The following is a 22,949-nucleotide window of genomic DNA, read 5'->3' on the forward strand; positions in this document are numbered from 1 at the left end:
ACAAGATGTGAAGGTAAAAGTTATGGGTGTTGAATGCCTTGTTATGAAAGATGGCGACAACGCCTATCCTATCATATTGTGTAGACCATGGCTGCTTGCAATCGGGGTCAAACAGGATTGGGGAAAAGGGGTATTTACTTTGTTTGATAAAGAGAATGATAGACAGGTAACGCTTGATCTACGGACAAGGGAGAGATTCTTCCATCCCATGGCAAAGGATGGGGGAGATGATTCAACGACAAGCTACAAGTATGAGACAGAGTCATCCTATGATGAAGGCTACACAGGTACAGAAGAGGAAGAGAGTGATGACAACCTTCTCCACTTTGATGTTGATCTCTTTGGGGTTACTATCAATAACTCTATTCCAGAAAAGGTATGCAAGCTCAAGTTTCTCCTGTTGATGCTCAAGAGGTAAGAGGTTTGCTAGGAGAGGACTTAACAAAGCAAGAGAAGGAGAGTTATGTGCAGCTTTGTGCATCCTATCCTAATCTGTTTGCTATTGAGTATAAAGATCTACGAGGTGCCAAGGAAGTCAAACACAGGATCATACTCAAGGAGGGGTATAAACCAAAGGCACAGAAGATAAGGAGATTAGGTGGAATTCAGCAGGGGGCTCTATGGCAGGAAATCAACAAGCTATTGGAGGCAAGTATTATCAATCCCGTGCAAGAATCTAAATGGGTCTCCCCGGTTGTCATAACACCTAAGAAGAACAGCAAATGGCGAGTGTGTGTTGATTATAAGCCTTTGAATGCTGCTACCACGCGGAACTATTATCCTTTACCCTTTCAGGATGAAATTTTAAATCAAGTTGCAGGTCATGAAAGGTACTCTATTATGGACGACTTCTCTGGATACTTCCAGATAGGCATTGCACTTGAAGACTAGCTGAAAACCACCTTCATTTCACCATGGGGTTGTTCTGCCTACTGCAAAATGCCCTTCGGCTTGGTGAATGCTTACGCAACTTTTCAAGATTGGATGAATAAAGTGTTTGGTCCCTACCTTGGTAAGTTCATCAGAGTTTTCATGGATGACATAGGGTGTTACAGTTCCAGGGCTGATCATTTGTCAAAGTTAAAGCTATGCTTTCAATGATTGGATGAAGCAGGTGGTCAATTGAATCCTAACAAGTGTAAGTTAGCTCAACCTCGAGCTCACTTGCTAGGGCATGTGGTCTCACAAAATGGTATTGAAGCGGATCCGGACAAGGTAAAGGCTCTTGTGTTGATGGAGCCTCCCAAAAGTGCTACAGGTTTGGCATCATTTGTTCATAAATTGAAGTACCTCTCTTGATTCTTTTGGATGCTTTCATAGTATGTATACCCTCTTCAAAAAATGAGTCAAAAGGTTCATGGTTTTCAATGGAATGAGGACACACAAGTAGCTTTTGACAGGGTTAAAGAAATCGTATGTCAATTGCCTACTGTTTGTCCTCCCAACCGTGAGGATGCTTTTTATGTTGCTATGACAGTGGGTACATTTGCAATTGGTGCAGTCCTACTACAAAAGGTAGGGCGGTGCTACAAACCCGTCTACTTTGAGAGTCGGGTCATCAGTCCAGGAGAGATGTCTTACACAGAGACTAGCAATGGGTGATGACACTAGTGTTTGCTTGCAAGAAGTTCAAAGTGCATTTAATTGTTTGCAGGTTTTATGTGCTTACCTCTAACAATTTATTACCTGAAGTGGTGCTTCACCTATGACCAAGGAGGCGCATTATGAAGTGGGTGCTAGAGTTACAGGAGTTCGATTTTGAGTTTAAAATTGATCACACTTGTTTCAGGTCACATCTCGCAGACGTGTTGGTAAATAAGGGTGTAGATCTGCCAGTGTATCCCAGGGTGGTTCGAGAAGAGGCAAATGATGAACCGGATCTAAAAGAAGCTTTTGTCATGTGGCTCGATGGTGCTTACAGGAGGGTTGTCAAAAAAGCCGGAGGTGCGGTCATTATACAGGATCCACAAGGTAACACTATTTTTTCAAAAGCTTATGATTTGGAGGATGTGCATAAAAACAATGAGGCAGAGTACTTGGCTCTCCACTTGGGCCTCAAACAGTGTATCAAGTTTGGGATGTCCAGGCTCACAGTGAAGGGAGATGCCCTTTTGGTTATTAAACAACTATTGGGGCAATGGCAGGTGAAGAGGGATTCTCTCAAGCATTGGTTTTTTTCTATTAAAAAGTTGTTGAAGTTTTTTGAAGTGGTGCAATTCAAGCATGTTAGGAGAGAGAAAAATCAAGAAGTTGAACCAGTTAGCCAGTAGCCGAGTACAGATACATGTAGCAGGTTTATATGTGACGCCGGCTAGCTATGCAGGTAGGGAAACGCTAAAAGATGTTGATGATTTTTTGAGCACAGGTCAAGGTCCTGCAGGCATGTCCAAGCTACAAAGGAAAAGGGTTGCTCAAAAGGCTAGCAGGTTCACGTTGGTAGGCGAAGACCGTATGACATACGGCCATGATGGAATATTAAGGAGGGTTCTCTACAAGGAAGAAATCGGCATGGTCTTGACAGAATGCCATGAAGGAAGCGGGCATCAAGGTAAGGATCAGGTACTCTTTTGCATTCTCAGAGCAGGTTTTTGGTGGCCATCTCTTGTACGGGATGTTCATTACTGGTGTAAGACGTGTCACGAATGTCATTTATGGGTGAGCGGTGTTTAGTAGCGGAGTAACAAGGGGCTATCTTGGCCCAAAATGCATTCAAAAAGTGGGGATTGGACGCTATTGGCCCGCTTCCCAAGTCGACAAGTGGAAAAAAATACATTTTGGTAGCCATCGACTACCTCACTAGATGGGTAGAAGCCAAAGCGGTCAAGGAGGTAAATGCTCTTTCAGTTGCTCAGTTTGTATTTGATTCTGTTTGCTGTCGGTTTCGAGTGCCATGGGTTTTGATATCAGATAGAGGACAGGGATTCCACAACAAGCTAGTATGTGCTTTGGTAGAGAAGATGGGAATTCAACACAGATTCTCATTTCCCTATCACCCACACTGTAATGGTTTGGTTGAAAGTGCAAATGGTCAAATCACTAAAATGCTCACCAAGTATATTTATAAACAGGTGGAAGATTGGGAGGGGAATCTTGATAAATGCTTATGGGCCTACCAAACTTCTTATAAAGTGGCCACCAATTTCACTCCCTATGAATTGGTGTTTGGCAAAGAAGAAGTCTTACCTATACACAGCCAACTAGGGGCATTAAAAGGTCTATGGCGAGCTAATGTGAATCAAAGAGATGTTTTGTAGGATAGGATCACACAATTGGAGACTTTGAAGATGAATCGAGAGGTTGCATCAGATTTCTATGTGCAACAAAGAGAGAAACGTGTGGCGAAGTTCAATCAAAGATTGCCAAAAAAGGAGCTACAAGAAGGGGATTTGGTCATGAAGTACGAGAGCTACCTTGATTTCACGTTCCAGAAAAAATTCAAGAAGAAGTGGATTGGGCTCTACAAAATTTCCAAAGCTTTCCCTAATGGTACTTATCAGTTAGAGCGGTCCAATGGTAAGCTCCTTTGACACAGAGTAAATGGAGTTCGTCTCAAGCTCTATTTCGACAGAGCTCTCATGCCAGATGTTCATCAGGTTCTTGTTGAAGGGGTTGGGCATCCCACTTAAGGGTGCATTCCAAGATAGCAAAAAGACATGAATAAAACTTTGTACAGATGACTTTATTTCATCTTTGCATAGTGTTAGCAGGTTTACAGTTTTGAATAAAAAGAGCTTTCATTGGTCGAACATAAATGTTCAACCAGTGGGTTGGGCAATGATGGTGCAACAAAGTTATGTCGGTCTATTAGAATGGTTCTTGCATTGGTATGGAGTCATGCAGATACAGGTCGAGGCGGTGAAGTCAATACTAGATGCCGGTAGCGGCAAGCTTGATCATGATGTGTATGCCAAACGTGGCAATTAGCAGGTCAAAGATTGGTTTTTATTCTATAATGATTGGTATGCTCGCAGATGCATAAAGCATGCTATCCGGTTGCTCTATGATTCAATCATTTGATCACAAGGTTTTTTGGAGATCCATTTCATGTTGAAGCTAGGACGAGGCCATCTACCGTGGTTACATTGAGGGTTGAAGCATCCAATGCTTGTAGCAGCAATATCTCCGAGTATCAAGGAGATGGTTTGGTTCTCGAAGGCCAATCGCTATCTTCTAGCGGCCATAAAAGTCGAGACGTCTTCAAACAAAGGTAATTTCTTCAAAGCTTTTGGAGGTGATCGGCATCAGGTGGGAGTGACCACTAAGTCACAAGGTAAAAAAGTGGGTTTCTAAAATAAACACCATGCTAAAAAAGTCTGGACGACGAGCTGCAGGACGAAGACCAAATTGTTGCCAGATTGTCGACGACTAGTTGTGTGCATTACACGGATGAGAAGCTACGCTAGGGGCAGCATGCACGCCAAATGGAGGGAGTACCGAGGTGGTGGGAGCCGGGAATGGGCTCGCTGGATAAGATTGCGCCATCAATGACACATGAAAGGGAAGGAGGTGATGAAAGCATCCAATGTGCCGCCATGGGTCAGTATGTGAAGGTTGCCAATATAGAAGGTCCTGCAGGTGGTGTCCATGCGATAGAGGATGCAGTTTGAAGTCAACAAGTGGCAGCTATGCAATCCAAGGCCAGCAGGTGGCGCAACCAGATGACGAGAGTGGCAATGAGGAGATAAGGGAGAAGTGAACCCGTTGGAATCCATGCAAGGGCTGAATTTGTCCATGGCCAACAAGTGGCGGGTCAGCTGAAGGGGATTCAAAAGCTGGACAGTAAGAGAATGAGGGTTTTTTTTTTTGGGGGAGAGAACTGGTTGAAGGGGGCAGCTTGGGGGGGATTAAAAAGTAGTGCTACAGTTTGGGGGTCGATCAGAGGGGTGAGTAAAGCAAGAGAAGGAGAGTGTGATAGAGGAGCAAAACCCGTTGCAAGAAAAGATCGAAAGGGGATCGGATGGGTAATCTCATATCAACAGGGATCGGATCTTGGAAGAAGCCTTCCACCTCGCCATAGGAGGGGTTTCTTGCTCGGAATTGGAATTGGAAATAAAGGCTTGAAGTGGGAGGCAATCGGTGTTCCAAAGGAGAAGGCAACCTCGACCATGAGTTACTCGAATCCAAGCTCCACATCAATGGCGGACATCTATGGTTTCATGTCTTTTGAGATTACTTTGTAAGCTTAAAGGGGTCGACCTCGATCGTATCTGTATATGTCGCATTAAAGACTATCCTAACTCTAATCAAAAGCTCATTATTCTGCCCACTCCATCTATTGTGTCTTGGCGTCTTCCTTTGTGCTCAAAGCTCGGGGCTTGTGTGTGGACCCTTGGAGTTTGTGTATAGCAAAAGAGAGAGAGAGAGAGAGAGAGAGAGAGAGAGAGAGCATGTGTGAGTGCAAGAGAGAGAAAGAGATGGGAGAGAATGATTGCCGCTATGTTATATTGCTCGAGGTGTGTGCTATGTGTTGAGCTATTGACGAGTTTGTGTTGGTAAGGTGCATATAGCTAGGGGGGTGTAGTCGTAAATTGTGCAAATTACGAGCTTACTAGTAAAGCCATACAGAAAATACAGTGTGTGTGAGTCTATCCGAGTGGCTTGGGGTGCTGGATATCTGCTGGGCTATAGAGAGGCATCTAGTTTGTGTACTGTGTGTGTTCCCATTTCCCCCATCCCAACGTCATGTTGCCAGCTTGGTTTTGGCAATTTGAACGGCCTCGAGAAGAGGGATTGGGAAAGTCGGAGTACGGCAAGCATGGGGAGGGTCAAAGTCAAGAACCGGCTCCATCGATCGAGTTTTGCAATAGAAGCATAGGGTGCCCGAGCGAGGAGTTGCAGGAGGTTGAAGGTGGCAAAAGAATAAGGTTTTTTAAAAGTTAAGTGGAGAATTTTCAAAGGGTTTAATGGGCAATTTATTAACGGTTGCCACATGGCAAGAAGCATAATCCCATATGTGCAAGGCGGTGTTGAGCAATAGGGGTATAATTCTAGCCTTGTGAGGCCTTTTAGGAGTGTAATAGGGGGTGAGAGATCTCCTTTGACGTGAAGCGATGGCAGGCTTGGTGGTGGCGTTGTTCTGGCTCTGCATGGTGGCACATGGGGCAAAGTCGGTGCTGTTTTGGTGGTGCATGGCAGCGGCGCTGGCGGCGACTTGGGATTGATGACATGGGAAGTGTCCAAATGGGCCGATTCCCTTGCCCTCAAGGGCCCCCTCTTTTGAGTAATTAAGTCAAGCCCCCCCCCCCCCCCCCCCCCCCCCCCAACTAGCGACCTCCCTAGTGCTCGGGAGGAGGGGACATGTCCCATGAAATGAGAGGTAGAAAGAGAGCCCAAGGGGCAGTCATGAGTAAGGGATGGAAGGTGAGTTCCAAGAGGGAGAGAATGTGTGAGAGAGGGTGGGTCAAAAGGCACGAGCCAAGTGATCAGAAGAGGGCCTTGTGCAAAGGGCAGGCGGGGCCATTCCAAGGCCGGCAGAGAAAAGAGAGAAAGAGTAAGGAAAAGGGAGGAAATTCAAAGGGCATCCAAAGAAGGCTGCCAAAGGCCCACTAAAGGAGTAGTTCAAGAATGAATCAAGGTGAGAGGTAAGTCAAATAAGCAATGCAAGTTAAGCCTCCCAAAGGGTGAGAAATAAAGGAAAATAAAAAATAAAAAAATAATGCCATGTCGCTAGTGCACCCCCCCTCAAGTGAGAAGAAGAGAGTTAGAGAGAGAATGAAGCCAAAGGTGGCTACCTCCTCCGGCCAAAGTTACCAAATGTGGATGCAAGGTGGACCAATCAGAGCCCAGATGCCCAAATTGAAAGGGACACCCCTATATAAGCCATGTTTTTAGCCTTTTTTCATGCTTTTTTCCACAATAGGATTCTTGCAAGGAGCTTGAGCCGGTGAGCCTACAGAGAGCCAAGATAAAGTGTGTGTGTGAGTTTTGGGTTGGTTTTTTTGTGTAGAGGTGTGTGCCTGCAAAGCCCTAAGTATGCATTTTCTTGCCTGACGACCATGTGGGTGTGCCATTTGATGTAAATGAGTTGTAAAGAGTGTTTGAGAAGCGGTGAAGCCTCCATTGTGTTTCTCTTGCATCGTTTCTCCTACCCCCCTTCTATACTTCTTTTGCTTCTGTATGCAGTGTCGGTGCAAATGTGTGTGTCCCCCCGGGCCTCTTTTTGATGTGAAGAATGGAAGTGATAGTGTGGTTTCGTGTGTAGCAGCGGTGTGTTGCTTGAAACGAGCGGTGTGTTCACGCATTGGTGTGTGTGCAGGCGATGGCCGGCCAGCATGTGTTGTGAGTTTCAAAGGCGAACTCTAGTGGATTGGGGTGTTGTGAACGCCCAGGCCTATAGAGAGGCAATCTTTTTGTGCCGGGCGTATTTCCCCATTCCCCCTCTTCTGGTGCCCCCACTGAGGAGCGGTCTCATGCTCCTAGTTGATGTCGAAGTGATGATTTTGGTGATGCCAAAGGTGAAACCTTTGAAGAGAAGATGTTGCTAGAGATGGCGTGGTTTGGTTTTCCCATTTTCACTGGGGTCAAAGATGCGAAAACCTGGCTTGAAGACTATGGATGGTTCGTGCTAGAAAGCGGTCTATCAAGAGAAGAAAACGGTCTATCAAGAGAAGAAAGAGCGATACAGGTGTTCCCGCTTCTGGTCCGTGGTAAAGCAAGGTTATGGTTTGATGGTCTACGTGATGAAGAAAAGGCAGATTGTGAAGCCCTAGAGGTGGCTTTTGAAGCAGGTATGTTGCAGAAATGCAGCTGGACAAGGTAAAGTGGAAGCTAGACGATTTGAAGCAAATCTTGGAAGGTGATTTTCAAGCGTTCGAATGGGAGTTGGAGGCCCTTTGGGGATAGCTAATCAAGGTAACCACTACAAAAAATACTAGTTTTTTAAAGTTGAGTAAATTCATGGATTGCCTGCATGAGGAAGTGTGCGATAAGGTTGAGGTAGATGGCCCGGTGTCATGTGAAGAAGCGGTAGCTCTAGACAAAACACGAACCAAGAAGATTTTGAAGAAGCACAAAGCTAGACGGGGTTTGCCAAATGAGCTGATGTCCAAGCAATACTGGTAGTTGAGCCACAGGTGGTGTAAAGAGAAGTGCAAGTGCAAGAAGAACCAAGGGTTCTTTGGCTATAGAGAGATAGGGTGGTTCCTATGCCAAGGATGCCGTCTAGAGTGGCTCCAATTGTGGAGGATGTGCAAGTGATTCCAGAGTGGACAAAGGATGTGCTGCCAAGTTCAAGTGCGGTTGTTGAAGCTCCATTGAAGTGTGGTAAAGGTCAAAGAGTGAAATTTGCAGACAAGGTAGAAGCACTAAAGCTAGAGGAGATTCCCGAGCTTGAGACAGAGGAGGAGATTGAGCCTAGTGACAGTAGCTTTATGGATGCAGGCATGAGTCGGGAGACTGGGTCGTCTCAATCCAGGTATGATGAGTTTGACCTCTTGCATGTGAGTAGAGAAGTAGTGAATGTGTGTGAGGAGCAGCATAGAGTGCAAGCCGAAAGGCATGATGGAGACAGAGTGGAGCGGTCTAGACCTACTAGTGAAGAGCAGGTAAAGATGATGCGTGGTGCCATGCTAATGGCCATGATGATGAAGGTAGCTGTCGAATGTGTCATAATGGTGCTATAGGTGCAGAATCTTGCTAGGAGGGATAGAGCAGTCGTGCCTATGGAAGAAGATAAGAATGATGCAATAGAGAATTGGTTTCTCTCTTCCTTAATGGAGCTTGATGCTGCAGTAGAAGAGGTACTTGAAGAGCAGGTAATTGCAGGAGACAAATAGGTGGTGCTTATCAACCTTGAAGGGCTGGTTGATGAGGAAGAGCTTGACGAGGCTGGAATTGAGTGCATGGTAGGTGAGAAGGGTAGTGTGGAGTCAAAGATAGAGGTGCTTCCTTGTAGCAAGTGCAATCTATGACGGGTGATGCGGATCTCAAGGTGGTGTCTAAGCTTTCAAGGAGGTCTGTGAGTGGTGGTTGAAGGGTATGCTACTAAAAGCGGCTATGCAATGGGCCGTTGAGCAAGTTCAGGATCTGATGGAGGAGGATCCCACTTTACATGGTGGGGGGAGTGGGTCAGGTATGTCAGGTATGTCCTTGACTGGTGAGATTGTTGATGTTTTTGGAAGTGCTTTTCTGTGAGTGGGCAGTTTACCGAGGAGTGCATATGCATGGAGTGGTAGAAGTATGCTGTTGGTGGTTTGGATATGTGGTTGGCTATGTGTGTTTGGTGTGGTAGTTTTTTTGTGCAATAAGCCTATGTGTGGTTGAGCATAAATGCTCAACTAGGGGGTGGGCAATGATGGTCCAACCAAAGTTGGTCCAAGCTGGAAAGTGGTATATGCTAGGCAAAGGTAGCAGGTAGGTGCAATGCAAAAAGCTAGAGTAGGTATGGAGTCCCTGGGCAGACTGGTGGTAGCGGGGATGTATGCTAGATGTGGTTTTTTTGGCCAAAAAGGCTTCAAGAAGAGTCCATATGGGATAGCAGATAAAGGTGCCCAAAATGCCATGTTTGTGCTATGGAGTGTAGTGTTTGAGGTGCTCTAGAAGCTAGTCTAGATGGCTCATCAAACGGAGCCACGGTGTGCGAGATGTTGCAATTTGAAGTTAGAAGGTTTAGCAGATCTGGGACGGATAAGGCAGTTGGGGATAGGTGGCCCAAGTGGATGTCGGTGCTCACACACATAATTCTTGAATTATGGAGCATGTTCGCCTTTTCGGATTGCAGATCTGAGCTATGGATTGCAGGTTACAGCCATTTAATGTTTTACCAGGGGCTGGGTTTGTGCCCACTTGACCGCATGGGGAATCGTGCCATTTGGCATTTTTTGGGCCTCGATAGGCTGCATCGAGTGGAGTCAGCAAGGACTGACCGTGCCTCAATCGAAGTCACAGGCGCACTAAAGGTGCAGTCCGAGCATGAGTCAAGTTGATAGGTAAGTCAAAGGAGCAGTGCAAGTTAAGCCTCCCAAAGGGTTAAAAATAAAGGAAAATAAAAAATAAAAAATATTGCCAAGGGGCACTAACAACATTGCTAGTTGCACCCCCTCAAGTGCAAAAGAAGAGATTTAGAGAGAGAATGAAGCTAAAGGCTGCTACCTCCTCCCAAAGTTACCAAATATGGATGCAAGGTGGACCAATCAGAGCCCAGATGCCCAAATTGAAAGGGGCACCCCTATATAAGCCATTTTTACCCTTTTTTCATGCTTTTTGCCACAGTAGGCTTCTTGCCAGGAGCTTGAGCCGGTGAGCTCGTAGATAGCCAAGATAGAGTGTGTGTGTGTGTGAGTTTTGGGTTGTCTTGTTTGTGCAAAGGTGTGTGCTTGCAAAGCCCCAAGTATACATTTTCTTGCTTGACGACCATGTGGGTGCACTGTTTGATGTAAATGAGTTGTAAAGAGTGTTTGGGTAGTCGTGAAGCCTTCATTGTGTTTTTCTTGTGTTGTTTTCCCTGCCCCCCCTTCTATACTTCTTCTGTTTGTGTGTGCGGTGCCGGTGCGGATGTGTGTGTCCCCCGGGCCTCTTCTTTGTGTGCAGAATGGAAGTGAGAGTATGGTTTTGTGTGCGGCAGCGGTGTGTTGCTTGAAATGAGCGGTGAAATGCTTGAATAGCTATGGTGTGCATGTTTACACATTGATGTGTGTGCAGGCTGTGGCGTGCTAGCATGTGGTATGAGTTTTGAAGGTGAACTCTAGTGGACTGGGGTGCTGTGTACGCCTTGGGCTATAGAGAGGCAATTTTTTTTGTGCCAGGTGTGTTCCCCCATTCCCCCTCTTCATCTTCTGGTGCCCCCACTAAGGAGCGGGGTGATGCTCCTAGTTGATGTCAAAGTGATGATTTTGGTGATGCCAAAGGTGAAACCTTTGAAGAGTAGATGCTGATAGAGATGGTGTGGTCTAGTTGTCCCATTTTCATGGGGTCGACAATGCGGAGACCTGGCTTCAAGACTATGGATTGTTTGTGCTGGAAAGCGGTCTATCAAGAGAAGAAGGTGTGGTAGAGGTGTTCTCGCTCGTGGTCCATGGTAAAGCGAGGCTATGGTTTGATGGTCTACGTGATGAAGAAAAGGCAAATTGTGAAGCCCTAGAGGGGGCTTTTCAAAGCAGGTATGTTGTGAATGCGCAGCTGGACGAGGTAAAGAGGAACCTAGAAGGTTTGAAATAAAGCTTGGAAGGTGATTTTCAAGCATTCAAATGGGAGTTTGAGGCCCTTTGGGGACAACTAATCAAGGTAACTGCTGCAAAAAATGACAATTTTTTAAAGTTGAGTAAATTCATGGGATTGTTTGCATGAGGAAGTGCACGATAAGGTTGAGGTAGATGGCCTGGTGTCATATGAAGAAGCGGTAGCTCTAGCGAAAGCATGGACCAAGAAGATTCTGAAGAAGCATGAAGCTAGACGGGGTTTGCCAAATGAGGTGATGTCCAGGCAGTGTGATGCAATGGCAGTCAAGCCAGAGGTGGTGCAAAGAGAAGTGCAAGTGCAAGAAGAACCAAGGGTTCTTTGGCTGCAAAGAGACAGGGTGGTTCCTATGCCAAGGATGCTGGCTAGAGTGGCTCCCATTGTGGAGGATGTGCAAGTGATTCCAGAGTGGACAAAGGATGTGCTGCCAAGTTCAAGTGCGGTTGTTGAAGCTCTATTGAAGTGTGGTAAAGGTCAAAAGTGTGGTTTGCAGACGAGGTCAAAGTTGTGAAGCTAGAGAAGATTCACGAGCTTGAGACAGAGGAGGAGATTGAGCCGAGTGACAATAGCTCTATGGATGCAGACACGAGTTGGGAGATCGAGTCGTCTCAATCCAGGTATGATGAGAGTCTGACCTCTTGCATGTGAGTAGAGAAGCAATGAATGTGTGTAAGGAGCATCATAGAGTGCAAGCCGAAAGGCATGATGGAGACAGAGTGGAGCGGTCAAGACCTACTGGTGAAGAGCAGGTAAAGATGATGTGTGGTGCCATGCTAATGGCCATGATGATGAAGGTAGCTATGGAATGTGCCATAATGGTGGTACATGTGCAGAATCTTGCTAGGAGGGATAGAGCAATCGTGCCTATGGAAGAAAACAAGAATGATGCGATAGAGAACGAGTTTCTCTCTTCCTTGGTGGAGCTTCATGCAGTAGTAGAAAGTCAGAGTGCGGCAAGCACGGGGAGGTTCAAAGTCGAGAACCGGATCCATCGGTTGAGTTTTGCGACAGAAGCATCGGGTGCCCGAGCGAGGAGTTGCAGAAGCTTTAAGGTGGCAAGAGAATAAGGTTTAAGTTTAAAAGTGAAGGGGGAAATTTTCAAAGGGTTTAATGGCAAATTTATGAACGGTTGCCACATGGCAGGCAACATCATCCCATATGCGCAAGGCGATGTTGAGCACTAGGGGTATAAGTCCGTCCTCGTGAGGCCTTTTAGGAGTGTAGTAGGGAGTGAGATCTCTCCTTTGGTGTGAAGCGATGGGGGGCCTGGTGGTGGCACTATTCTAGCTTTGTGTGATGGCGCATGGGGCGGAGTCGGCCTTATTTTGGTGGCACATGGCGGCGGTGCTGGTCAGTGGGCCGGTGCGACTTGGGATTGATGACATGGCAAGCACCCGGATGGGCCAGATTCTGTGCCCTCAAGGGGCCCCTCTTTTGAGTTATTAAGTCAAGAGCCATCCCCCCCCCCCCCCCCCCCCCCCCCCCCCAACTAGCGACCTCGTTAGTGCTCAGGAGGAGGGGACATGTCTCATGAAATGAGAGGAAGAGAGAGAGCCCCAAGGGGCAATCATGAGTAAGGGATGGGAGGTGAGTACCAAGAGGGAGAGAATGTGTGAGAGAGAGTGGGCCAAAGGCACGAGAGAAGTGAGAAGAGGGCCATGTGCAAAGGGCAGACGAGGCCATTCCAAGGCCGGGCAGAGCAAAGAGAGAAAGAGTAAGAGAAAGAGTAAGGGAAAGGGAAAGGGAAAGGGAAAGGGAAAGGGAGGAAAACCAATGTGCGTCCAAAGAACGTGGTCAAAGGCCCACTAAAGGAGCAATAATCAGAGCATGAGTCAAGTTGAGAGGTAATTCAAAGGAGCACTGCAAGTTAAGCCTCTTAAAGGGTGAGAAATAAAAAAAATTTAGAAATTAAAAAAATAATGCCAAGGGACACTAGCGACATCGCTAGTGCACCCCCCTCAAGCAAAAAACAAGAGAGTTAGAGAGAATGAAGCCAAAGGTATCTACCTCCTCCCAAAGTTACCAAATGTGGATGTAAGATGGACCAATCAGAGCCCAGATGCACAAATTGAAAGGGGCAACCCTATATAAGACATGTTTTAGCCTTTTTTCATGCTTTAGCCCACAGTAGGCTTCTTGCCAGGAGCTTGAGCCGGTGAGCCTTCAGAGAGCCAAGATAGTGTGTGTGTGTGAGTTTTGGGTTGGCTTTTTTGTGCAAAGGTGTGTGCTTGCAAAGCCCCAAGTATGCATTTTCTTGCCTGACGACCATGTGGGTGCGTCGTTTGATGTAAGAGTTGTAAAGAGTGTTTGAGCAATGGTGAAGCCTCCATTGTGTTTCTCTTTCGTCGTTTTCCCTGCCCCCTTCTATACTTCTTCTGTTTGTGTGTGCGGTGCCGGTTCGGATGTGTGTGCCCCCTGAGCCTCTTCTTTGTGTGCAGGTTTCGTGTGTGGTAGCGGTGTATTTCTCAAAATGAGCGGTGAAATGCTTGGGTGGCTGTGGTGTGCGCGTTTAGGCGTCGGTGTGTGTGCGGGCGGTGGCTTGCTAGCGCGTTTTGTGAGTTTTGAAGGTGAACTCTAGTGGATTGGTGTGTTGTGTACACCTTGGGCTATAGAGAGGTAGTCTTTTTTGTGCCGGGTGTGTTCCCCCCTTCCCCCTCTCCAACGTGTGTAAGACCAAGAACTCTTGAGTTTTTGGGAACACCTTGGAAATAGCTCAATTCATTGAGATTATACAAGAAAGTAGGGAAGCAATTGTTGCCAATAGGAAAATTGAACTCAGATGAATTGAATTCTAAGCAATTGAACTCAGATGAGTGGAATTGGGCTATTGATGCCACAATGTTTGGATAGATTTTTGGATCCTTGCTTTAGTAGAGGTCCTTCTTCAAGGTGTTTTGGGGTGACTCCCTTGTCAACCAGTGTACCTACGGTTGGTGGGAGACATTATGGTTCGGCTCGAGCATGACTTGAATTTGTAATTTTTTGGTTATATTATTCAACTCACAATTGTGATTTTTTCAAGAAAAAGAAAAGAAAAGGAAACTACCCCCAACCCATTTGTCTTTCACAATCACACCTTAAAACAAAGAAACAAACGTTAAGCGAGAGAGGGTGAAAGAAAAGTGGTGTTCAAAAGACAAGCGAGAGAGGGTGAAAGAAACAAACGTTAAGCGAGAGAGGGTGAAGGAAAAGTGGTGTTCAAAAGACAAGCAAATTAGGATTTGACTATTAGAAAAAACCTAAGGTGCTTGTCTTTTGAACACCACTTTTCAAGCACATTAGGATTGGACTATTAGTCCTTCAGTTGGAGACTGCTAATCAAGCACACTTCAAGTTAGGGCCTTTAAAATCAAGAAAAGCAGAAGCTTCATCCAATTTCTCACAAATGAGAATGGAAACGCTACGCAAGACCAAGACAAAATGGCTACATTAATGCTTGATCATTTAAACCAGATCATTGGCCAACCCAAGACCTGCTCTCAGGAAGTGGATGAAGCTAGAAAGACCTTGCTAGAGAATGTCGGTAAGAAAATTCCCCAACCTGAAGCGAACTAGCTTGAGATGGCCTTTTTTTGAAGATGAGTGCTCACTTCCATTGCAAGATCTTGGTAAGGAGAAGTCTCCAGACTAGGATGGTTTGACCACTAAATTCTTCAAGGAATTCTGGGATGACCTCAAATCCCAGTCATGCATAATACTAACCAAGCTTTCATCAAAGGGTCGTTGGATCCTAGTGTGAAAAGAGGGTTAATTAAGCTTATCTTAAAACATGTTTGCTACTCACATCAAGCATTGGTGTCCCATAACTATGCTGTCTGTGGCATACAAAATCATTACCAAGGCAGTCGCCCTTAGAATTCCCCCCCTCTTGGACAAAGTCATATCCCCTCATCAACACGGGTTTATCAAAGGAAGGTCACTATATGAAAACATCTTGGTAGCAATGATTGACATTGAGTATGCAACTTTCACCAAGAAAGAGTGCATTTTGATTCAACTAGACCCAGACAAGGCGTATGATAGGATTACGTGGTCCTTCATTGAAGATATCATGAAATCACTAGGCTTTGGCCCTCGCCTTTGTCGACTAATAAACACTATGGGTGCTGGTAGTCAATCTTTTAATGATAGAATTGTGGGACTCTTTAAATTCAAAAGATCTATCAAGCAAGGATGCCCCTTGACCCTACTACTCTTTTCCATAGGGTCACATCCTCTTATAACAATGCTCGAAGCTGCTGTTGGGCGGGGTAAAATCCAAGGTCTAAATTTTCCTGGCAACGATCAGCTCCTGGCCAAGATGTTCGCAGATGACTCTCTCCTCTTTTTGAAAACCTACCCTCGGATACTCAAGAAGGCACTAGAGATTTGTGCAAACATTTTTTGTGGCTTCGAGGTCAAAGTGTAGTATTGACAAGTCAAGAAAATCTCCCTGACACGGACTCATTTGACCCATTTGTTTGGTCGGGGAAAATGTATCTAAATGAAATACTTTTCGGCATTTGGGATCCCGCTTGGGGATTGATGCTACACACAAGAAAAGATTCCAGTGGGTCCTAGAGAAGATCCAAAGAAAAATGAGAATGGTGGGAGTATGTGTTACTTCCCTTCCCGATGATGGTGCACAAGACACCGTGGGCTCACTCACACACCCTGACACTTCAAAACAACACAAGGAATTCACTTCAATTCCTCTCCTCACACACCACTACTCAAAATCTCAACAAAAATCCTACTCACAAGCTCAATTCACACCCCAAACTCCTTGACGTACAAGCCCTTGCCTGCCCGCACCGTTAGGTGAGTCGGAGTTGATCAACACTTGAAATCACACTTGTTGATGGCGACCAAAACATACAAGAAAACCCATCAAAAACTCAAAAACTCTAGCTACAAAATGCCTCTCTCAAACCATGTGCGCTCCTTGCTGCACTGTCGAAGCAAGGGACTTGCCGATACACCGTGTGCGAGCCACAAATGGCTCCAAGCACACAACAAGACTAATCTAGCAAGCTCAAAAGAGGGCAATGGTGTGTCACTCACCGCTCTATGCTCCTGCCGTGGAGGATTCCTCGCCGCGATGAAGAAGAAGCTGCAGTCGTGCCGCGCTCAACCGCTTCGCCGCCGTCGTGCCTTCGTAATGCTCGATCGCACACACACTCTCCCTCTCTCTCTCTCTCTCTCACGTGCACACACACACGAGGAGGTGAAGAAGAAGAAGATGGAGATGGAGATGGAGTAAGAGCACTCTTCTATTGCACAAATGAGAGAATGAGTGAATTTTAGGTTTAGTTGGCTTTTATATGAGCTCACCCCATTCACACTTGGGTGCCCATGCTTAGCCAACTAATCCCTTGAATGTCCCAGTTAGAGTGCGCCTCTCATCAGCGATCACTCTTACCCTTTTCCTATTGGTCCGACAAGCCCGGTACCTGACTCTACCAAATACATAATACACGTCCGTCATAGGTGATGGGGTGTCCGTGAGCCGTGAGGGTTAACATGCCCCCCTTCTTGATGTAGATTCCGTCCTCGGAAGCTGTTGAGTTGAAGCACTCACGAGCTATTGCCAATTGGTACTACGTCATGTAGCGTAGATGTTGAGAAATCCATGCTTACAATTATATTGGATTTAAATGGTCTATTGTTGAAACGTTCCCCTCAACCATCCTCACACCACAACTCAGTGCAAATGGATTCAAAAAGATATATTATACTCAGGCCAGGTTGCATCCAATTCTTGAAGACTATTTTACAAAGGTTTAATGTTGCAATTTGGTCGACAGCTACTAGGAATAATGTGTATCAAATCCTTGCAGCACTAAACAACTTAGCTGAGGATACATTGCCTTTTTACCATGTCTCCGAGATTCTAGGCTCCATTGAAACACCCTAAAACCATGATATTTTGTACATGGGGTGTTTACATTCCAGGTCTACCACTTCTCTACCGTATTATACCTAGTAGCATGAGTGATTTTTTCTTATGATTCACCACTTATCCACTCTATGTCATTATATTAAGAATAACTGGGTGTTAAGGTCCACCACTTGTCCAACCTATAAGGGTATATCTTAAATGGTATCCTTCACCACTTGTCAAGGTTCATCACCACTTTTCCAACCTATAAGGTTATATCTTGAATGATATTTTTCCTCATCACTTGTAATGTCCATGCTATGTTTTACAAAGGGGTTTTGTTCCAAGACCCACCACTTGTCCAAGCTAACTCCATTGAAACATAGAGAGAAGCAAAGGTCCACCACTTGTCCAAGATAGGCTCCATTGAAACATGGAGAGAAGGATGATCCACCATTTCTCCAAGATAGGTTCCATATAAAGGGTACCTTATGGCCCCCAAGTCTCCATAGGGTGCCAACATAGAGCGTAAAGGGTTTTTCTTACTACCATAGAGGACATCCTATGGCCTTGGGGCCATAGGGTTTCAATATTGAGCATAGACGATTTCTTACTAGCATAGAGGGTACCTTGTGGCCCTAGGTCCATAGGGTGCAAACATAGAGAATAGAGGATTTCTTACTATCATAGACGGTATCTTATGGCCCTAGGTCCATAGGGTGCAAACATAGAGCATAGAGGATTTGTTACTAGCACAGAGGTCACCCTATGGCCCAAAGGCCATAGAGTGACAACATATAGCATAAAGGGTTTGAAGAGCATTTGAGATGAATGTCCTTAGCCTTCTTCAGTCACTGCAAAATCAAACAACATTGGCACAGTAAAAAGCATATGCAGTTTTAGTTAGACAAATTGATTGGTAAAAGAATTTCAAACAATTTGTTAGCAATGAACATTAAATTGCAATGTAATCAAATGCATAAACAGATGTAAAGGTAAAAAATTAAACAAGTCTGGGGTCGCTAATTTGACGGTCGAAAGGCACTAGAGATCGAATATTAATACCATGGGTAAGCTTCTTAATTTTCTGTGGTCAATTAAATTGTTTAATCGCGAGAGCCAAGTATTCATGTTTGAGGGCTGACTAGAGGCTATATCTAGAAGACCTTGTAGTTAAGCTACCATAAAAGGAATTTCTCATGAAATCATCGCCTGACTGATTACTTTTTCTTTGACCCCCCAAAGTCTTTTCACAATGATTCAATTTTGATGTGTGTGCTTATTTTGTATGCCTTGGGTTTTTTGATTTTCAAGTAAAAGCGCCCATACTGGGAACCTCTAGGGCTCTAGTACCATAGGCAATACATGTGAGTGAAGTACCAAATCAAGCTGAGATTTCTCTTCCAGCTTAAGATTTTACAGTGTGGCACTTTGATTTTTTGTTTGTTCATTTTCAGCATTTTAATTTTGTAACTTTGGGGGGTCATATAACAATGATACACCTCCCCAGGCTCATCACACAAGTAAAATCCCTTTATAATACTTAAGCTAAAGGTCAATAGGGTCAAGCCCACTAGAAAGCCCTAGTACATTTCACACAATGCTGCCTAAATCGGATTAAGAACCTAAGTAACCATTAATTATTAGGAAGGCATTCCCCATGGTATTAAGAGAAGATTTCTAACACCTAACTTGGTCAAACTAGTTTGTCGGACTGCTTGATTTTTAAACCTAGACAAGTGATTATGACAAGAAATTACATTGAATTAGATGTTTGATACTAAGCAAATGCGGTGAATATTAGGCTACCAATCACAATTAAAGCTGACAATCATAGATGCAAAAAAGATAAGGGGCAATGCTAATGGACAAGAAACACCTGTTTGTGTCGATGGTCGCGCTTGATTTGAAGAGTGAGTTGAGATAAAGATTCCATGAAGGTCCAAATCCTACCAATAGCAACACGCTCCTGTACACACTAGGAAACAAAAGGAATACCTCCAGGAGGCACACTAGTGGAAAAAGGTACCAACACTTATTGAACACAACAAAAAACATAAGGAACCCTAACCTAATTATTTTCACTCCCCCTAGAGAGTCAAGGGAATAGGATATTGTAGAGGTTGGGGGGAAACCCTAAGGCTAAACCCCTATCCTCGTCGTCGAGATAAACAAAGTCATCATCCATGAGACCATATGTGCCATCCGTGTAGTCGTGTAAATTTTCTTCTTCATCATAGGTGCCCATGTTTACTAAGAAGGTCACTAGACGCCTATAGTCATCTTGGTCAAAAGGGTAGGCTTGTGCAATGGGAGAAACACTCTCTACTAAGTATGGATCAGACGTGGTCAAGAGACGTATCAACCATTCTAACTCCTCAAAATTCCTCTCACATGCTAGCGTACCTATCAAATCCCATTCACATGCAAGCACTGGAAAGACCATGTGAAATATTTGTGAAAAGTAATGAGGGTACCTCTCACCCAAGGCAGGAGTGGATGACTCTAGCGTACTAGCCATATCTATACACGCAAATAGATGATGGTTAGAGTGCAAATATTACAAGGGTCGTGTTCTTGTGCATAATTTGTTTTTATGATTTATGTTATGGCTCTTGCTCTTTTACTTTTTTATCTTGTTTTTGTGAGTATAAGGCTTTATATATACATTCCCTAAGATCGGAGATTAAGAGGTCAGGGAGAAAGGTTGAGAGGGAAGCAAGTGAATGATGGATGTCCACAAACACTCCCCCCTTCCTTGGGTAGATCATACCGTTTGAAATGATGTCGTCACCCTTTGAAACCAATTGTTCCAGTTGGTAATAGGTGAGGATTTTTTCCAGTAGTTTTCTATTACCCTTGGTGCCTCGTCAAGTTGCAAGGGTGGTAAGGTACTCTCCCAGGATCGAACTTGAAGTGGTTCATCAGGTGATTCTTGAACACTGGGAGGTGTGGATTCTTTTGTAGCTTCATGGAGGTTTACTACTATAGATTGAGGCTGTGTAAAAGCTTTTACCTCTATGGATGTATTACATGAGGAGCTAGAATCTTCATGGAACTCCCCCCTTCCTGAGCTAGGTGGAATAAATTGGTTTTGCCTTGGAGCCCAAACTAGCTCTGGACTAGGTGTGTAGCATTCTGTGATCTTTCCCTTCCCACAGTCTGCCATTGGCTTTAGCGTTACACTGTTTGACACATATGGGTTTGTTGTCGATAGGGAAGGACACATTTTACGTTTAGGTACCCAAATTTGCTCATTTCCATCATAGTAGCCTTGGGCTTCTAATAGTTGTTTTGGAATCCATCGTGATTTGGTCTTGACTCTCCTAGGGCGCGCTCTTGGTTTTCCCGGGAAATTTTTTCTTGGAATGGATGGGAGGGTTGAGGTAGTTGGAAGTAAGGCCTTGGGGACCCATTGATATGTACTCTTAGGTCGTGCAGGTTGAGTACTTGCAATATTACTGCTTGCTGCAACTATAAGTGCTGAAGTGCTAGATTCATGGGTAGCCGGCAAAGACGCGTTAACCACCTTGGCTTGTGAATGTTGGCTATCCTTCAACTTTTCTAGAGTTTGCAACGTAGGTGACTTTGCTTGAATGATAGGGGTAAGAGTCGGTGGTCGCGTCGTGACACTACCAGTATCCCAATCAATAGTGCATTTGGTTGCCAACATCCACGTGCGTCCCAGGTTTACGTTGCCTTCCATAGCTCCCGCGGGCATGACTAGAAACCTCTGCACTATGCTTCCATTTTCATAGACAACAGGGGTCTGAAGGACTCCAAGAATAGCAGTTTTCTTTTTATTAATGCCCTTGACTTGCATCGTACTCGGGGATAGGGTCGGTTTCCCTAATTGACACCAAACTCCATAGGATAACAAATTGTGTTTAGCTCCCGTATCTAATAAGGCATTGTATAGTACTTTCCCATAGGGGCTATTTAGTTCAATTGGGTATCGTAGGGGTGGCTCAGATTCTAATGAGTCATCATCTGTGTCCTCGAAAAATGCTTGCGTGATTCCCAGATTAGCGTCTCGTTGGCGTCTAAGACGTTGTTGTCGTTCTCGAGCCTTAACTCTTGCTTGGATTTTTTTAAGCTCCGCTTGTTCCTTGGCAGCCTTCTTTTGATGGATGGCTTGCAACTCTTCCTGGCTTAGAGGATCATAATATCTTTTGAATTTACTCCCATTAAGGAATCCAATGGTTTCAACTCCATCTAGAGTCTCCACACGAATGGTACCTTGCGGGGTAATTTCACACACTCGATATGGTCCCTTACCAGCGTATTTCAATTTCTTCTTTTCATTACGTACCCCGTACATATGAACTTTATCACCAACCTTGATGTCTTTATCCTTTAAATGGCTATCAAACCACTTCTTTCTCCTATCCTTCTCCACTAGAGCATTTCGCACAGCTAATTGCCTCTCTTCATCTAGCCTTTCCAGGATATATAATCGCTCCACTAAGGGGTTACCATCCCAACCTTCTTGAGAAGCTACTCGAAGACTAGGAATGAAAAACTCCCATGGCATAACTGCTTCTTGGCCATACACCATCTTAAACGGTGTGCAATTAATAGCAACTTTATACGCAGTACGATAAGCCCATAAAGCTGATGTAAGCTTTAGGTCCCAATCAATGCGATGAGCCTCGACTGTCTTTGTCAAAATGGAGATGAGAGTTTTGTTGGTACTCTCAGCTTGGCCATTTGCTTGGGGATAATAGGGTGTAGACTTGTGGTGAGATATCATGAAGTTTGATGTGAGTTCTTTTATTACTTCATTTATAAAATGAGTTCCATTGTCACTCACAAGTTCAAAGGGGCATCCAAAACGTGTGATAATGTTCTCAAAGAGGAACTTAGCTGTTGTTTTTGCGTCCGCCTTTCGTGTTGCTTTTGCTTCAGCCCATTTGGTTACATAGTCAGTAGCGACAATGATATATCGTGATTGCGTGTTACGTGCAGCCGGACTAATCGGTCCTACAAAGTCTAAGCCCCACTTTTCAAATGGTTGGGTTACCTTGATGGGATGTAGAGGCATCCTATCCCTTCTTTGTGGCTTGTTGAAGCGTTGGCATTCATCACATCCCTTTGCAAAAAGTGATGCATCCTTAAACAGAGTGGGCCACCAATAGCCTGACTGTAAGATCTTTCGGGCAGTCAACTTTCCTGAAAAGTGACCACCAGCTACGCCCATGTGTGCCTCTTGTAGAATATATAAATACTCATCCACGCGGGCACTGCGTCTAAGAACATCATCTTTTCCTCTCTTATAGAGAGTCCCAGCCAGTAAGCAATAGGGTTCGCATTCCTTGATTAATTTTTGAGCTATATCTTTTCGCAGTTCTTTGGGTGGAAAACCATTAACTAAGAAGTTAACAATCTTTTCACTCCATTCAGGCATTGTCTCAACAATGAACAAAGGAGTATGAGGCAATTCATCATCAACCCCCGTAGGAGCTTCGCCATTAGGGATACGAGATAAATGATCCGCCATGACATGTTTCCTCCCAGGCCTCACAACAACGGTGAAGTCAAACTCAAGAAGAATTAACAACCATCGTGTAATTCGACCTGTGGAACACGGCTTGTTTACCAAATATAGCAATGCTGGATGATCAACATAAAACACAAACTTGGTAGCAAGAAGGTAATAGCAAAATTTCTTTACTGCGTAAATCATAGCTAGATCTTCGCGCTCTGTAGTAGTGTAGTTCATCTCGGCATCATTTAATTGGCGACTTGCAAAGCAAATAGGGTAGTCCAATTTATGTTCTCCTGGTTGAGTTAGAACACACCCAATAGCAAAATTTGATGCATCAATATGCACATGAAAAGGTACATTCCAATCAGGTGCTCGCAGGATTGGAGCACTTGTTAGGGCCTTCTTTAATAACTCATAAGATTGATGACA

The 22,949-nt window shown here is 44.8% G+C and overlaps 1 protein-coding gene across 2 annotated transcripts; it reads left to right on the plus strand.

Moving 5' to 3' along the window:
• Positions 1–874: 874 nt before the first annotated feature.
• LOC147434127 (uncharacterized) lies at positions 875–5,266 on the plus strand. 2 transcript variants are annotated; one of them, XM_086490717.1, is made up of 7 exons: positions 875–1,012; positions 1,115–1,258; positions 1,790–1,811; positions 1,922–1,971; positions 2,366–2,426; positions 4,058–4,207; positions 4,332–5,266. In XM_086490717.1, exons 1-7 carry the CDS (start codon positions 940–942, stop codon positions 4,486–4,488), a joined length of 657 nt encoding a protein of 218 aa, XP_086346843.1. In that variant the 5' UTR covers positions 875–939; the 3' UTR covers positions 4,489–5,266. The 2 variants fall into 2 exon arrangements, 1 of the variants encoding a protein (XP_086346843.1); XR_015185344.1 differs by lacking the exons at positions 875–1,012; positions 1,115–1,258; positions 4,058–4,207; positions 4,332–5,266 and adding an exon at positions 3,069–3,775 and having other exon boundaries at positions 1,311–1,971; positions 2,366–2,828.
• The last annotated feature ends 17,683 nt before the right edge of the window (positions 5,267–22,949 follow it).

Source organism: Adiantum capillus-veneris, chromosome 19 (assembly GCF_014529385.1).
Source record: "Adiantum capillus-veneris isolate H3 chromosome 19, ASM1452938v2, whole genome shotgun sequence".
NCBI lineage: Eukaryota > Viridiplantae > Streptophyta > Polypodiopsida > Polypodiales > Pteridaceae > Adiantum > Adiantum capillus-veneris.

Bases quoted from the DNA above. Each gene is read 5' to 3' on its own strand.
- LOC147434127 (XM_086490717.1), top strand. From the start codon at position 940: ATGCCCTTCGGCTTGGTGAATGCTTACGCAACTTTTCAAGATTGGATG. The intron at 1,812-1,921 runs GTAAATAAGGGT...TGGTGCTTACAG, and splicing joins CACATCTCGCAGACGTGTTG to GAGGGTTGTCAAAAAAGCCG. The intron at 2,427-4,057 runs GTTCACGTTGGT...TGTTGAAGCTAG, and splicing joins GTTGCTCAAAAGGCTAGCAG to GACGAGGCCATCTACCGTGG.